The sequence below is a fragment of the Xenopus laevis genome, chromosome 6L (assembly GCF_017654675.1).
Source record: "Xenopus laevis strain J_2021 chromosome 6L, Xenopus_laevis_v10.1, whole genome shotgun sequence".
Lineage (NCBI taxonomy): Eukaryota > Metazoa > Chordata > Amphibia > Anura > Pipidae > Xenopus > Xenopus laevis.
The window spans coordinates 15,488,462-15,501,965 of record NC_054381.1 but is presented as its reverse complement, the minus strand read 5'-3'; the positions used below and the strand labels follow the sequence as shown (position 1 = coordinate 15,501,965).

The window sequence follows — 13,504 nt, the reverse complement described above, 5'->3', positions numbered from 1 at the left end:
GTGCCTATAGTAACAGTGGATAATAGTCTCTGGGAAGGGAGTGTGACTGTGGGATAGCAGGTATAGTAGGGAGAGATGGTGCCTATAGTAACAGTGGATAATAGTCTCTGGGAAGGGAGTGTGACTGTGGGATAGCAGGTATAGTAGGGAGAGATGGTGTCTATAGTAACAGTGGATAATAGTCTCTGGGAAGGGAGTGTGACTGTGGGATAGCAGGTATAGTAGGGAGAGATGGTGCCTATAGTAACAGTGGGTAATAGTCTCTGGGAAGGGAGTGTGACTGTGGGATAGCAGGTATAGTAGGGAGAGATGGTGTCTATAGTAATAGTGGATAATAGTCTCTGGGAAGGGAGTGTGACTGTGGGATAGCAGGTATAGTAGGGAAAGATGGTGCCTATAATAACAGTGGATAATAGTCTCTGGGAAGGGAGTGTGACTGTGGGATAGCAGGTATAGTAGGGAGAGATGGTGTCTATATTAACAGTGGATAATAGTCTCTGGGAAGGGAGTGTGACTGTGGGATAGCAGGTATAGTAGGGAGAGATGGTGCCTATAGTAACAGTGGATAATAGTCTCTGGGAAGGGAGTGTGACTGTGGGATAGCAGGTATAGTAGGGAGAGATGGTGTCTATAGTAACAGTGGGATAATAGTCTCTGGGAAGGGAGTATGACTGTGGGATAGCAGGTATAGTAGGGAGAGATGGTGCCTATAGTAACAGTGGATAATAGTCTCTGGGAAGGGAGTGTGACAGTGGGATAGCAGGTATAGTAGGGAGAGATGGTGTCTATAGTAACAGTGGATAATAGTCTCTGGGAAGGGAGTGTGACTGTGGGATAGCAGGTATAGTAGGGAGAGATGGTGCCTATAGTAACAGTGGATAATAGTCTCTGGGAAGGGAGTGTGACTGTGGGATAGCAGGTATAGTAGGGAGAGATGGTGCCTATAGTAACAGTGGATAATAGTCTCTGGGAAGGGAGTGTGACTGTGGGATAGCAGGTATAGTAGGGAGAGACGGTGTCTATAGTAACAGTGGGATAGTAGTCTCTGGAAAGGGAGTGTAACTGTGGGATAGCAGGTATAGTAGGGAGAGATGGAGCCTATAGTAACAGTGGGATAATAGTCTCTGGAAAGGGAGTGTAACTGTGGGATAGCAGGTATAGTAGGGAGAGATGGAGCCTATAGTAACAGTGGGATAATAGTCTCTGGGAAGGGAGTATGACTGTGGGATAGCAGGTATAGTAGGGAGAGATGGTGCCTATAGTAACAGTGGATAATAGTCTCTGGGAAGGGAGTGTGACTGTGGGATAGCAGGTATAGTAGGGAGAGATGGTGCCTAAAGTAACAGTGGATAATAGTCTCTGGGAAGGGAGTGTGACTGTGGGATAGCAGGTATAGTAGGGAGAGATGGTGTCTATAGTAACAGTGGATAATAGTCTCTGGGAAGGGAGTGTGACTGTGGGATAGGCAGGTATAGTAGGGAGAGATGGTGCCTATAGTAACAGTGGGTAATAGTCTCTGGGAAGGGAGTGTGACTGTGGGATAGCAGGTATTGTAGGGAGAGATGGTGTCTATAGTAATAGTGGATAATAGTCTCTGGGAAGGGAGTGTGACTGTGGGATAGCAGGTATAGTAGGGAGAGATGGTGTCTATAGTAACAGTGGATAATAGTCTCTGGGAAGGGAGTGTGACTGTGGGATAGCAGGTATAGTAGGGAGAGATGGTGCCTATAGTAACAGTGGATAATAGTCTCTGGGAAGGGAGTGTGACTGTGGGATAGCAGGTATAGTAGGGAGAGATGGTGTCTATAGTAACAGTGGGATAATAGTCTCTGGGAAGGGAGTATGACTGTGGGATAGCAGGTATAGTAGGGAGAGATGGTGCCTATAGTAACAGTGGATAATAGTCTCTGGGAAGGGAGTGTGACTGTGGGATAGCAGGTATAGTAGGGAGAGATGGTGTCTATAGTAACAGTGGATAATAGTCTCTGGGAAGGGAGTGTGACTGTGGGATAGCAGGTATAGTAGGGAGAGATGGTGCCTATAGTAACAGTGGATAATAGTCTCTGGGAAGGGAGTGTGACTGTGGGATAGCAGGTATAGTAGGGAGAGATGGTGCCTATAGTAACAGTGGATAATAGTCTCTGGGAAGGGAGTGTGACTGTGGGATAGCAGGTATAGTAGGGAGAGATGGTGCCAATAATAACAGTGGGGATAATAGCTCTCCAGTTTGCAATTTTTGCTATCTGGTTGCTAGGTTCCAAATTACCCTAGCAACCATGCATTGATTTGAATAAGAGACTGGAATATGAATAGGAGAGGCCTGAATGGAAAAATGAGAAATAAAAAGTAGCAATAACTATACATTTGTAGCCTTATAAGGCATTTGTTTTTTTAGATGAGGTCAGTGAACACTATTTGAAAGCTGGGAAGAGAAGAAGAGGAGGGCAAATAATTTAAAATTTATATAAAAAGGCCAACGGAAAAGTTGCTTAGAATTAGCCATTCTATAACATACTAAAAGTTAACAAAGGTGAGCCACCCCTTTTAAGATTAGGGCTCCCTTGAAGCCATTCTAACTAACACACACAATATATATATAGAAATAAAGGCTGACCCAACAGGACATTAGCTCAGCTACAGAAGAAAGTACTGCTGCTTTAATGAGGGTGTATAAATTAAAAAATGCAGTTGACTGGGAGACTGACTGCTGACAATTTAATTAGGATATGCATGATGCATATCAATCCAAAGAAATTAATATCACAGTAATTGCTATCCAACTCATCTGACATTTCCTTCTAATTAAGTCTAAGAAGATTAAGTATTTAAGTTACCCCAGACTTTAGATACTTAGGGACTGATGAGAAAGGAACACAGAACCGCAATGTTCTGGTCCCTTATATTAGCCCATTAGATATGATGTCAACATTCATTTTAATGCATTAGATTTCTGATACCCGACAATTACACGCTAACTAGATTTGTGCGTGATTAAAATATATCATTCAATCCTTTATTAGGCAAAGTAATGCAAAACAGCTTGATTTGGGAACAGTTTTTTTTTTTTAAATATGATTCTATTAGTAGCAAAAGATTTACAGTGAAAAATGGATCAGCTTATAATTGGGTCTATAACAATTTTATAAAAACTTTCATTTTCTGTTACTATAGGCACCATCTCTCCCTACTATACCTGCTATCCCACAGTCACACTCCCTTCCCGGAGACTATTATCCACTGTTACTATAGGCACCATCTCTCCCTACTATACCTGCTATCCCACAGTCACACTCCCTTCCCAGAGACTATTATCCACTGTTACTATAGGCACCATCTCTCCCTACTATACCTGCTATCCCACAGTCACACTCCCTTCCCAGGACTATTATCCACTGTTACTATAGGCACCATCTCTCCCTACTATACCTGCTATCCCACAGTCACACTCCCTTCCCAGAGACTATTATCCACTGTTACTATAGACACCATCTCTCCCTACTATACCTGCTATCCCACAGTCACACTCCCTTCCCAGAGACTATTATCCACTGTTACTATAGGCACCATCTCTCCCTACTATACCTGCTATCCCACAGCCACACTCCCTTCCAGAGACTATTATCCACTGTTACTATAGGCACCATCTCTCCCTACTATACCTGCTATCCCACAGTCACACTCCCTTCCCAGAGACTATTATCCCACTGTTACTATAGACACCATCTCTCTCCCTACTATACCTGCTATCCCACAGTCACACTCCCTTCCCAGAGACTATTATCCCACTGTTACTATAGGCACCATATCTCCCTACTATACCTGCTATCCCACAGTCACACTCCCTTCCCAGAGACTATTATCCCACTGTTACTATAGACACCATCTCTCTCCCTACTATACCTGCTATCCACAGTCACACTCCCTTCCCAGAGACTATTATCCCACTGTTACTATAGGACACCATCTCCCCTACTATACCTGCTATCCCACAGTCACACTCCCTTCCCAGAGACTATTATCCCACTGTTACTATAGACCCATCTCTCCCTATATACCTGCTATCCCACAGTCACACTCCCTTCCCAGAGACTATTATCCCACTGTTACTATAGACACCATCTCTCCCTACTATACCTGCTATCCCACAGTCACACTCCCTTCCCAGAGACTATTATCCACTGTTACTATAGACACCATCTCTCCCTACTATACCTGCTATCCCACAGTCACACTCCCTTCCCAGAGACTATTATCCACTGTTACTATAGACACCATCTCTCCCTACTATACCTGCTATCCCACAGTCACACTCCCTTCCCAGAGACTATTATCCACTGTTACTATAGACACCATCTCTCCCTACTATACCTGCTATCCCACAGTCACACTCCCTTCCCAGAGACTATTATCCCACTGTTACTATAGACACCATCTCTCCCTACTATACCTGCTATCCCACAGTCACACTCCCTTCCCAGAGACTATTATCCACTGTTACTATAGACACCATCTCTCCCTACTATACCTGCTATCCCACAGTCACACTCCCTTCCCAGAGACTATTATCCCACTATTACTATAGACACCATCTCTCTCTACTATACCTGCTATCCCACAGTCACACTCCCTTCCCAGAGACTATTATCCCACTGTTACTATAGGCACCATCTCTCCCTACTATACCTGCTATCCCACAGTCACACTCCCTTCCCAGAGACTATTATCCACTGTTACTATAGGCACCATCTCTCCCTACCATACCTGCTATTTCACAGTCACAGTCCCTTCCCAAAGATTTTTATGCTCAAAGTGCAAGAGCAAACACACCATTGCATAAGGCAGAAACATGAGTGGTTGGGAGACATGTGATGTGCAAAGTTGCAAGATGAAGGGATTATATTTATTTTTCTGCTGTAGATTTCAAAAAAACCTCACAGGATTGAAATGATAGTCACTGCACAAACATAGGTAACGGTGTAAAAAGAACAACAAAGAAAATATAAAATCAGTCTTTGCAAAGTAGCTTTAGGCCCTCCCTGATCCTATAAATCACTTTAGGCCTAAGGATCAAGGCATAAGAGTGGAGGGGACATGAAAGGATAAAATTGCTTTACTCGGTTTACTATTAAACCTTAAGAGTAGGACTATGATAAAAATATCCAAAATGTATTTTGAAAATAAAATCTTGTCAAAAAAAAAAAAAAAAAAGATGAGGGGAGGGTTGACCCTAAAATTACTTTGCATATGAAAACATTTGAAGACCGATGGAAAACGATACACTTACTTCACCAATGTCTGACTTTTGGATGCAACATACACGTGCTATAAAAGTACAACATTTAGTTACCCGTCTGAAACACAAGGTTCTATACAATTCATCTGATACAAACACAACACAAAAGAACAGATTCTCCAGCAGGCAGAGGTATGGGGACCTGTTATCCAGAATGCTTGGGGACTTGGGAACTTTCTATAATTAGGATCTCCATATCTAAAGTCTACGAAAAAAATGATTTCAACGTTAAATTAATCCAATAAGGATTACTTATAAATTTAATTTGTATCAAGTACAGGTATAGGATCCCTTATCTGGAAACCCGATATCCAGAAAGCTCCAAATTACGGAATGGCTCCCATAGACTCCATTTTATCCAAATAATCCAAATTTTTAAAAAAGATTTCCTTTTTCTCTGTAATAATAAAACAGTAGCTTGTACTTGATCCCAACTAAGATATAATTAATCTTTATTGGAAGCAAACCCAGCCTATTGGGTTTATTTAATGTTTAAATTAATTTCTAGTAGACTTAAGGCATGAAGACCCAAATTACGGAAAGATCCGTTATCCGGAAAACCCCAGGTCCCGAGCATTCTGGATAACAGGTCCCATACCTGTACAAGATACTGTTTTATTTTTACCAAGAAAAAGGAAATCAGTTTTTAATTTATTGTATTATTTGATTACAATGAAGTCTATAGCAGATGGCCTAATTCGGAGCTTTCCGGATAACAGGTTTCTGGATAGCGGTAAAGGGGAAGCAATTATCTAGTCATTAGGCTCTACAGGATTGCATGGAAGCGGCCATGACTATTTTTAGAGCTGAATACTAACATATGTAAGACTGATGTGCGACTGGCACATTAGAAACTGGCACTTGCATTCTGCAGATATGTGCATGGCTTCTGTGGCTTTGGGCCCCTTGAGTGCGTCAGTAATTTCCATCGAGCGCCATGGTGTAGATCACACCTCCATAATAAAATTGTAGGTATCCGACGGACCAGCTGTCACCGCTGAGTCGCAGGATTTGCCAACTGGCAGCTCTGCCTGGCACTTTATAGATCAGCATCTCACTAGAGCAAAGGCAATCTCTCTTAGACCCAGTGCAAGTCATGCACAGCTTGTATGGGGAAAGTACACATTTACACAGGTTCAAGATTGTTATGGGCTGCCAGTTAGTAGTACCATAACTATTATAGATAGGGCAATTTTGGTATTAAAGGTTCACCTTTAAATTAACTTTTAGTATGAAGTAGACAGGGATATTCTGAGACAATTTTGAATTGGTTTTCATCTTTTATTATTTGTGGTTTTTGAGTTATTTAGCTTTTTATTCAGCAGCTCTCCAGTTTGCATTTTCAGCAGACTGGTTGCTAGGGTCCAAATTACCTTAGCAACCATGCATTGATTTGAATAAGAGACTGGAATATGAATAGGAGAGGGCCTGGATAGAAAAAAAATAATAAAAAAGAGCACTAAAAAGTGGCAATAACAATACATTGGTAGCCTTACAGAGCATTTGTTTTTAGTTGGGGTCAGTGACCCCCATCTGAAAGCTGGAAAGAGTTGGCAGAAAAACTATAAAAAAAATAAAATAAAAAGTTTATTAGCCATACTATAACATACTAAAAGATAATTTAAAGGTGAACCACCCATTTAATGCCCAATATACTTTTGGAGCCAATAATATAATAAGGGTAATGGCACACAGGTAACTTTCAGCATGGAGCACCCCTTGTGACATGCACAAGAATCAACTGCATGAAGTCTGCATTTTTAGGCTCCTATCAGTGCTTGAAGGAAATTTCATTGCAAGTTAATGGAGGTGCTTTTGGGCACTTTGAAGCGGCACTTTTGCACTAGTTGATTTAACTTTTACTACACTGTAGAGTGATATTCTGAGACAAACTTGCAATAATTTGTGTTTTTTTAATTATTTTTTATTCAGCAGCTCTCCAGTTTGCAATTTCAGCAACCTGGTTCCTAGGGTCTAAATTACCCTAGCGACCATACATTGATTGGAATAATAGACTAGAATATGAATAGGAGAGGACTGAATAGGAATATAAGTAGTAAAAAATAGCAATAACAATACATTTGTAGCCTTAAAGAGCAATTGTTTTTTTTTTTTGATGGGGTCAGTGCCCCCCATTTGAAAGCTGGAAAGTGTCAGAAGATAATTAAAAAAACTATAAATAATAAACTATAAAAACTATAAAAACATGAAGGCCAATTCATCAGTTGCTTAGAATTGTCCTTAATAGAACATACTAAATGTTAATTTGAAGGTAAACCATCCCTTTAAATATGAATCGTTCAAAATGACACCAGATTATGGATATTTTTTCAGGGCCATGGCCCTAATGGGCAACATTCATTTGTATTCAACAGTAACAGTAGCCCAATAAAGTGTATAAAACAATCTATTTTTAAGAAAAGACGTAGGAGTGCAGTATGATCTCTAGAAGGGACACATACATATATTATATATATATATATATATAAACCTTCCGAAAAATGGTCGGTATGGGGAATCCCTTAAAGTGGACCTGTCCCCTAGACATAAAAATCTGTACAATAAAAGTCCTTTTCATATTAAAGGGATACTGTCATCGGAAAACATGTTTTTTTCAAAACACATCAGTTAATAGTGCTACTCCAGCAGAATTCCGCACTGAAATCCATTTCTCAAAAGAACAAACAGATTTTTTTATATTCAATTTTGAAATCTGACATGGGGCTAGACATTTTGTCAATTTCCCAGCTGCCCCTGGTCATGTGACTTGTGCCTGCACTTTAGGAGAGAAATGCTTTCTGGCAGGCTGCCGTTTTTCCTTCTCAATATAACTGAATGTGTCTCAGTGGGACATGGATTTTTACTATTGAGTGTTGTTTTTAGATCTACCAGGCAGTTGTTATCTTGTGTTAGGGAGCTGCTATCTGGTTACCTTCCCATTGTTCTTTTGTTTGGCTGCTGGGGGGGAAAGGGAGGGGGTGGTATCACTCCAACTTGCAGTACAGCAGTAAAGAGTGATTGAAGTTTATCAGAGCACAAGTCACATGACTTGGGGCAGCTGGGAAATTGACAAAATGTCTAGCCCCATGTCAGATTTCAAAACTGAATATAAAAAAATCTGTTTGCTCTTTTGAGAAATTCTGCTGGAGCAGCACTATTAACTATTTTTTTTTTCCCGTGACAGTATCCCTTTAAACATGAAATCCAGGGCACATCCCCGTTTAAACTTTAAGGTGTTACAGGCGCCGGCTTCTGGGGGAGGCCTTGCTTTACCTAACCTTAAACTATACTTCCTTGCGGCCCAGTTGGTCTATGCCCACTGGTGGATTGTCCCTGATAGAAGCAACTCAGCGGTGGTGTTAGAGGCAGCAATACTAGGCTCCTTTGAGGCCCTTGCCAAACTCCCTTACCGTGGTGTCTCCCCATATCACGTGACCACCACCCCTATGCAAACAGTGGTAAAAGCATTTCAGAAATCCGTAGAACTGGTCCGAGGATCCTCCACCACCTGGTCCCCCCATACCCCGCTATGGGGGAATATTCACCTCCCTCACTTATACTCACTCCCAGGTATCGTCCGGTGGGCACAACTTGGGATTAAAACTCTTGGTGATCTCGTCACGGAGGGGGACTGTAAGAGCTTTGACACACTCCAACAGGAATGTCACCCTCACCCAGTTATGTTGTTTCGGTATCTCCAATTACGTCATGCTTTCAATGTGCAATTCCCAATAAAGCCTGTGGCCTTGAAGGTATCGTCCCTTGAGACCTACCTGCGCAGGTTGGACTTGCCAAAACCCCTATCCTGGTTGTATACGATACTATCTACCGCAGGTCCCTCTCCCCTTGAAAGAGTTAAGAGCAAATGGCAAGCAGACATTTCTGACCTGGATGATGAAAAGTGGAAGGACGCACTACAGCTTGTACCAGTACTTTCAATATCGATGAGAGACAGGCTTATACAAATTAAATTTTTAAATAGAGCTTACTTAACCCAATACCGCCTGGCTAAGATATATGATACGGTATCGGACCTGTGCCCTAAGTGCAGAGTGGAACCTGGTACTCTGTTTCATGTGTTTTGGTCCTGTCCATTAATTCAGAGGTTTTGGAGTGCAGTCCTCCAGTACTTGAATGAAAAGCTTGCACTCCCCAGCATACGGTCGCCAGAAACCTGTCTGTTGGGGATAGTAGGGGACTTGCAGCTGCACCCGTATACTAGATTATGTTATTTACAGCTCCTGTATTATGCTAAGAAAGCTATATTAATGCACTGGAAATCGCTCAACCCTCCCACGGTACAATATTGGAGAACTCTGGTAAATGACTCTCTTTCGAGTCAAAAACTGACCTCTCTCGAGAGAGAGAGGATGCCCCGCGAAATTTGAAGCAATGTGGGGTACTTGGTTGACTGTCCAAGATGATTGCATGCCTATACGCTAATTTACTGGATGTAACATTCTATACCTTACCCCCCTCCCCTCTCTCTTTCTCTTAACTTTCTCCCTGCTCTGTCTCTTTATTGTTCTTAACTCTGTTATGTTTAAAATTCTAAATAAAAAACTTTTTAAAAAAAAAAAACATGAAATCCAAATTCTTTTTTATATTAAAGCATTCATAACTGTTGTAAGCTCTTTTTAAAATCTCAGCTGTCAATCAAATATTGTCCTCTATGCCTTAGGCAATTACTTTCACTTTCCATTCAGCACTTCCTAGATGTCACTGCTCTCCCCACATTACCCCCCTATTCTCTTCACCATTTAATTGTGTAGCCAGGGCATGGGGATGGACATCAGGTCCCCCACTCTCTTCACCATTTAATTGTGTAGCCAGTGCATGGGGATGGACATCAGGTCCCCCATTCTCTTCACCATTTAATTGTGTAGCCAGGGCATGTGGATGGACATCAGGTCCCCCACTCTCTTCACCATTTAATTGTGTAGCCAGTGCGTGGGGATGGACATCAGGTCCCCCATTCTGGTGCACAAACAAGATTCTGAGATGATACAAGACTTGTCTTAATAACAGTGTCCACAAAATGGCTCCTGCCTGTTTGTTATAATTATGAATTCCCAGACTGAAGAAAACAAGATTCAAATAATGTATACAGTGTAATTAAAGTTCATTTTGCTTGACTAATGCGATAGAATAATATTTGGAATATATATTTTTTTGGGTGACGGGTCCCCTTTAAGCAGGAATATCACTACACATTCATGTTGAATTAAATACATTAGACAGACTGTACATACATATATGTATAAATATATTCCAGGCAAGAAACCTCCCCCAGGCCAGTGATGCTGAAGCCCCGAGGAGCCTCATATCAATTGGCATCTACAGTCTGAATGGCTGGAGGCCACGTATATATGTTGCTGACCCTATCACTTTCAAAGCAGACAAGACGTATTTGAGTATTCTGGCAAAGCAGCAATTTTCAGCTGCGAGACATTGACTGGAGAAGACTACATGTGCACGTTACAGGCTGAGGTGAACAGAAAAGCATCAAAATGGCCAAGAAATTCTTCATAGATTCTCATGATCAACTCTGGGTATTAAATGGAGCGGAGGCTCATTTTATGTTCTCATCTGCCAATGTACCATGTCGCACTTACAGATAAAACTTTCAGTTTGGACAAATAGAGGTCTAATTACCCTCCCCAACCTTAACACTCAGAGTTAGAGCTGCCAGGACCCCGTAATACCCCAGACTAAAAACTTCGGCTTAAAGGAGAAGGAAAGGCTAAAACTAAGTAATCTTTATCAGAAAGATCTATATCGATACACCAGTAAACCCTCAAAGTAATGTTGCTCTGAGTCCTCTGTCAAAAGAAACACCACATTTCTTTCCTTCTATTGTGTATTCATGGGCTTCTGTATCAGACTTCCTGTTTTCAGCTTAAACCTCCAAGGCTAGGGCTTGAGCATGCTCAGTTTGCTCCTCTCCCCCTCCCTGTCATAATCTGAGCCCAGAGTTATGAGTGAGCAGGGAAAGACTCAGGCAGGAAGTGATGTCACACCAAGCTAATATGGCAGCTGCTATCCTAAACAAACAGAGAGAGCTTCTAGAGCTGTTTACTCAGGTATGGTAAAGCATTCCGCAGAATAAATATAGTGTTACAGCTTGCACTATAGTGGCTAATCTATTGGCAATAAACTGCTTTGGTAGCTTTCCTTCTCCTTTAAGTTACACAAGGCGATTAATGGCAGCAACCTGTAGAAGCAGCCCTCATGTCCAACTATCACTCTCCCTCTGTGTGTACATTACCAAGCGACCTGTGGAGCTAACATATCAAACATGCAAGCATATTATTTCTAGTGCTTAGGGCCTAATTTAGTCATTTCCGTAGTACACCGTATAAATGAACTTCACTATGGCACACGGGGTGTTTGAACGCTGCTGGAGGAACAGAGTGGCAGTCAGAAAGCCCCTTCCCTAATCTGCTTTTAACTGATTTCTAGAGAGATATATTGGACACCTCTTCCACTGGCACACCCTAGCCCCAACCTTTATCCACTACTACTTTGCATCAGGGAACAATGCAACGGTGAGGGAATTTTCTATGAACTCTCACAGCCTTGCAAGAGTTACCATGACATCATTTCCGTGACCCGGTATCAGTAATAAGGTCTTATAATGGCCGGCAAGTAACCTGATAACAACTGTACAGTTTTACAAGGGAAATTCAAACTGGCCCAGATATGTATGGAGTAAACAACTAAACCCATTCCTCACACAAAGCGGTTTCAAGTACCCTTTAAAGGAAAGTAAGCTTTTTATTTTGAAATCTGCTAAAATTACTCTACACAGCCCCCAGAATAACATACCTTTTCCCCTCCATTTAGTTTTATTTTGTTTCTCTGATACAAGCAGCTGAACTGCAGCCTTTTTAGCTACTTCCTTGTCTAGCGTGAAGCTCCACCCCCTAAGCGTTTATCTCTTCAACTATGAAAACCTCAAAGAGGTGCCTACTGGGCAGGCTTGATTGATTTCTATTGGAGCAGAGGCAGTGAGCATGCCCAGTATGCACCTCTCTGAGGCCTTCATAGTCAGAGTGAAGAGGGCTCAGGGGGTGGAGCTTCACACTAGACAAGGAAGTAGCTAAAAGAGCTGCAGTTCAGCTGCTTGTATCAGAGAAACAAAACTTAAACTAAATGGAGGGAGAAAGGTTATTTTGGGGGCTGTGGGTAATTTTAAAGAGAGAAAACAAATAAAGGGATTCTGTCATGATTTTTATACTGTAGTTTTTTTCTAAATTACAATATTTACACGGCAAATAATTCACTCTACAATGTAAAATTTTATTCCTGAACCAGCAAGTGTATTTTTTTTTAATTTCTAATATTAGTGTAGGCACGTTCTCAGGTCATATTGCTTTGTCATGTGCTTTCAGAAAGAGCCAGCACTTTAGGATGGAACTGCTTTCTGGCAGGCTGTTGTTTCTCCTACTCAATGTAACTCAATATGTCTCAGTGGGACTTGGATTTTACTTTTGAGTGCAGTTCTTAGATCTACCAGGCAGCTGTTATCTTGTGTTAGGGAGCGGCTATCTGGTTACTTTCCTATTGTTCTGTTAGGCTGCTGGGGGAGGAGTGATATCACTCCAACTTGCAGTACAGCAGTAAAGAGTGGCTTTAGTTTATCAACGCACAAGTCACGTGACTGGGGGCAGCTGAGAAACTGACAATATGTCTAGCCACAAGTCAGATTTCAAAATTAAATGTGCTTGCTTTTTTGAGAAACAGATTTCAGTGCAGAATTTTGCTGGAGCAGCACGATTTACGGATGTAGTTTGGAAAAAAAACACGTTTTCCCATGACAGTATCCCTTTGTTTAACAAAATATTATAATACTTTCATAGCAACGCAGTCCTGCTAAGAAACCCCATTATTTAAAATGCCCGTTCTAGATTTCTTTTTGGTTTTTAGCCACTAAAATATTATCAACTCTTTGGATGAAAACTTTTGAAAAATGACCTACCTGAATGGGTCCGACTGACATCAGCATGTTTCTCAACTGGCTATCGGTAGTCGACGAAGAAAGCCCTTCAACAGCCACAGCACACGGCTGAGGCTGAGGCTTGCACTCCACTACGCGCAGGTTCTGTTTATTTGGCATCATGCGTCCTCGGCCCATCTGTCCTCCTACTCCTCTGCCTCTTCCACGCATAATCACCTGCCAAGATGGAAACTTTATGAAGTCAATTTGCC

General features: G+C 41.6%; 1 protein-coding gene across 5 annotated transcripts in view; it reads right to left on the bottom strand.

Moving 5' to 3' along the window:
* Positions 1-13,504, bottom strand: part of rbm33.L (RNA binding motif protein 33 L homeolog) — a 92,576-nt gene that overhangs the window by 17,368 nt on the left and 61,704 nt on the right. For 4 of the 5 annotated variants that reach the window (XM_018267132.2, XM_018267130.2, XM_018267128.2 and 1 more), the window contains one exon: positions 13,275-13,469. In XM_018267132.2, coding sequence (XP_018122621.1) covers positions 13,275-13,469 — 195 coding nt within the window. Of the gene's footprint in view, positions 1-5,284; positions 5,323-13,274; positions 13,470-13,504 lie in introns of all 5 variants that reach the window. The other variant, XM_018267129.2, reaches the window with a different exon arrangement.